Source organism: Dama dama, chromosome 9, assembly GCF_033118175.1.
Source record: "Dama dama isolate Ldn47 chromosome 9, ASM3311817v1, whole genome shotgun sequence".
NCBI lineage: Eukaryota > Metazoa > Chordata > Mammalia > Artiodactyla > Cervidae > Dama > Dama dama.
In genome coordinates, this window is record NC_083689.1 from 11,716,103 (window position 1) to 11,719,851 (window position 3,749).

Sequence of the window (3,749 nt, forward strand, 5' to 3'; positions counted from 1 at the left end):
TACTGAGAAAACTTGCATTAGATGTTGGAGAGCTTTGAGAAGTTGAGAGCACAGCCCAGTTGATTTTGGTCTCACTCATTCAGCCTCTTCTTGGAGGCTCTTGTTTCCAAGTCAGTAGCTTTGACTCACCCCCTCTAGGATCTCACAGTACCGGGACTGAGTGGGGCTGTTGGGACGAAGATCCTGGGGACCTATGGCAGGTGCTGGCCCAGAATGAGGGAACGAAACAAGTGACTCCAAGGGAGGGAGGCCAAGAAACTCTGGAAACGAGTCATGTTGGGGAGTGCAGTCTCCATTCACTCAAGCGTCTGATTCCCTCGTGTTTTTGTTTTGTTCTCAACCTAACAGAGCTTGATCAAATATATGAGCCCACTTAAGAGGGTGCTTACTACTTTTTTTGTCCTATTTTGTATTGTGATAAAATACATATACACAACTTAGTGACTAAACAACAGCAACAACAAGTACATATAACAAAATTTGCCACCTTAGCCATTTTATAGCATACAATTCAGTGACATTAAGTGCATTCATGATGTGTAAGCACGACCTGTCTATCTAATTCCAGAGCCTTCTCAGCACCCCCAAAGGAAACCCCAAATCCATTAGCAGTCACTCCAATTTATCCCCTTCCCCCAGCCCCTGGCAACCACTGACATGCCTTAAACAACTACGTTAATGTTCACAGAAGCATTATTATTTACAGTGAAAATGTGTAAACAGCCAAATGTCCATCAGTAGGTGAATAAATCAATGAAATGTGATCTGTTAATACAATGAAACATCACTTAGCCATAAAAAGGTATGAAGTTATAACAATGCTACAACATGGTTGAACCTCAAAAAAAAAAAAAAAAAAAGAAAAGAAAAAGAAAAAAAGTGCTGAGGGAAAGAGGCCAGGCCCCAAAGTCCACAGAACATATGATTACATTTAGATGAATTGTCCAGAGCAGGCAAATCCAGAGACAAAAAAGGGATTAGTGGTTCACTGCCATTTAAACTTGACATAGCCTAATAAAAAAAGCACTTAAAATAGTTATCCATAAAGATACAATGAATACCCATAAGATTAAGGTTATTTACTGATCACAGATGATATACATTTGCTCACTGAGGGTATTGAGTTAGTTATCATACAAAGTATCTACAATTTTCCAGGTCACAGAAAGATCCTCTGGAGAAGGGCATGGCTTCATGCCCATCTAGTATTCTTGCCTGGAGAATTCCATGGACAGAGAAGCCTGGTGGTCTATAGTTCATAGGGTTGCAAAAGAGTAGGACACAATTGAGGGACTAATATTTTTCACTGTTTTCCAGGTCACAGTCCAAGAATAACTCTTTGAGTTTGGTAGGGGGAAATGGAGGTACAGAGAGGTGAAGATACTTACTCAAGTTTACAGCAGGCAGAGCAGGGGTTCGAACTCAGGTTGGCTGACTCCCTCATTCTTTTGTCAGATGGCTATGTTGCATTGCTCAGAACATACACATGCACATCATAGGATCCAGAAAACAACTAGAACATTATTCCTACAGTGTCTTGCCTCAGATTTCTTGCATTGGTAACTCTAGAAGAAGAATCTGGTTGATTCATACTAAATTAGAGATGCACTTGGTTCAAAGTGTTGTAGACAAGGGGTGGGTAGGTCTCGCAGTATCTGAAGCTCTGGGAAGAACAAGATTTATCAGAAGGGCATAAGTAGCAAAGGCTCTAACCTCTGGTAAAGGAATATTTTCATTTTCAGAGATAACCTAGATGCATAGAAAGGTATAAACTTTGGAGGCAGCAAGCCATGGGTCGTGTCTTAATTCTACCATGTTTGACAGCTCACCTTGAACAAGTTGCTTAGCATTTATGCACCGCAACGTTCTCAATGAATATTCACAAGATATTCAAAATGGGGCAATCAAATCAACACCTCCCCCACTACACTGGTAAAAGGATTAAATCATCGGTGGCACAGAGTAGGAGGGTTTCCCTGGTGGCTCAGTTGGTAAAGAATCTGTCTGCAATGCAGGAGATTTGATCTCCTGCAATGGGTTTGATTCCTGGGTTGGAAAGATCCCTTGGCAAAGGGAATGGATACCCATTCCAGTATTCTGGCCTGGAGAATTCCATGGACAGAGGACAGAGGACAGAGGAGCTTAGCAAGCTACAGTTCATGGGGTCACAAAGAGTCAGACATTACTGAGCAACTTTCACTTTACAGAGTAGGAACTCAGCCAATGTCATCTGTCATTTATCAGGAGCAGCCCCTGGGGCAGAGCCAGGAGTGATGGAAGCTGACAACCTCCCCTTATCCAGTAGCTGACCTCTCCACGTCACACCACACTTCAGGAACAGCCTTCATGCAGGGAGCCAACTTCTCAGCAGTGACTGAATTCATCCTCATCAGCTTCTCCACCTTCCCCCACCTTCAGCTGATGTTCTTTCTGCTCTTCCTGCTGATGTACCTGTTCACGCTGCTGGGGAACCTGCTCATCATGGCCACCGTCTGGAAGGAGCACAGCCTCCACACCCCCATGTACCTCTTCCTGTGTGCCCTCTCCATCTCTGAGGTCTTCTACACCTTCGCCATCATCCCGCGCATGCTGGCAGACCTGCTCTCCACCCAACACTCCATCCCTTTCAAGGCCTGTGCCAGCCAGATGTTCTTCTCCTTCACATTTGGCTTCACCCACTCCTTCCTGCTCACCGTCATGGGCTACGACCGCTACGTGGCCATCTGCCACCCCCTGCGCTACAACGTGCTCATGAGCCCCAGAGGCTGCGCCTGCTTGGTGGCCTGGTCCTGGGCTGGAGGCTCAGTCATGGGGTTGGTGGTGACAACAGCCGTTTTCCAACTCACCTTCTGTGGGTCTAATGTGATCCACCATTTCTTCTGCCATGTGCCGCCTCTCATGAAGTTGGCCTGTGGGAACGTTTCCACTGTGGCCAAGGGCGTGGGCCTGGTGTGTATCACCGCCCTGCTGGGCTGCTGTCTCCTCATCCTCTTGTCTTACGCCTTCATCGTGGCCACCATCTTGAGGATACCTTCAGCCGAGGGCCGGCACAAAGCCTTCTCCACGTGCGCGTCTCACCTCACCGTGGTGGTCGTGCACTACGGCTTTGCCTCTGTCATCTACCTCAAGCCCAAGGGGCCCCAGTCTCTGGAAGGAGACACGCTGATGGGCATCACCTACACGGTCCTCACTCCCTTCCTGAGCCCCATCGTCTTCAGCCTCAGGAACAAGGAGCTGAAGGAAGCCGTGAAGAAGGCCTTCCTCAGCAAGCTCTTTCTCCATAGCTCCTGAAATGGCAGGTTTTGTAAAAGGAGTTGTGGCAGGTAGAGGCACTTCAGTCCATTGTATTGTCTGAATAATGGAAATGATCCTGCTGCATTTGTGATGAGTCCTGTGTGTGGACTTCCTCTGCTCCCACCTCAGCTTAGTTAGTTAGTTAGTTCAGTTGCTCAGTCATGTCCGACTCTTTGTGACCCCATGAATCGCAGCACGCCAGGCCTCGGTGTCCATCACAAACTCCCGGAGTTTACTCAAACTCATGCCCATCGAGTCGGTGATGCCATCCAGCCATCTCGTCCTCTGTCGTCCCCTTCTCCTCCTGCCCCCAATCCCTCCCAGCATCAGGGTCTTTTCCAATGAGTCAACTCTTCGCATGAGGTGGCCAAAGTACTGGAGTTTCAGCTTCAGCATCAGTTCTTCCAATGAACACCCAGGACTGATCTCCTTTAGGATGGACTGGTTGGATCTCC

General features: G+C 47.2%; 1 protein-coding gene across 1 annotated transcript; it reads left to right on the forward strand.

Moving 5' to 3' along the window:
- The first annotated feature begins 2,346 nt into the window (after window positions 1-2,346).
- LOC133061201 (olfactory receptor 10H1-like) lies at window positions 2,347-3,291 on the forward strand. Its single transcript, XM_061149188.1, has one exon. The coding sequence runs from the start codon at window positions 2,347-2,349 to the stop codon at window positions 3,289-3,291; it is 945 nt and encodes a 314-aa protein (XP_061005171.1).
- Window positions 3,292-3,749: the final 458 nt, after the last annotated feature.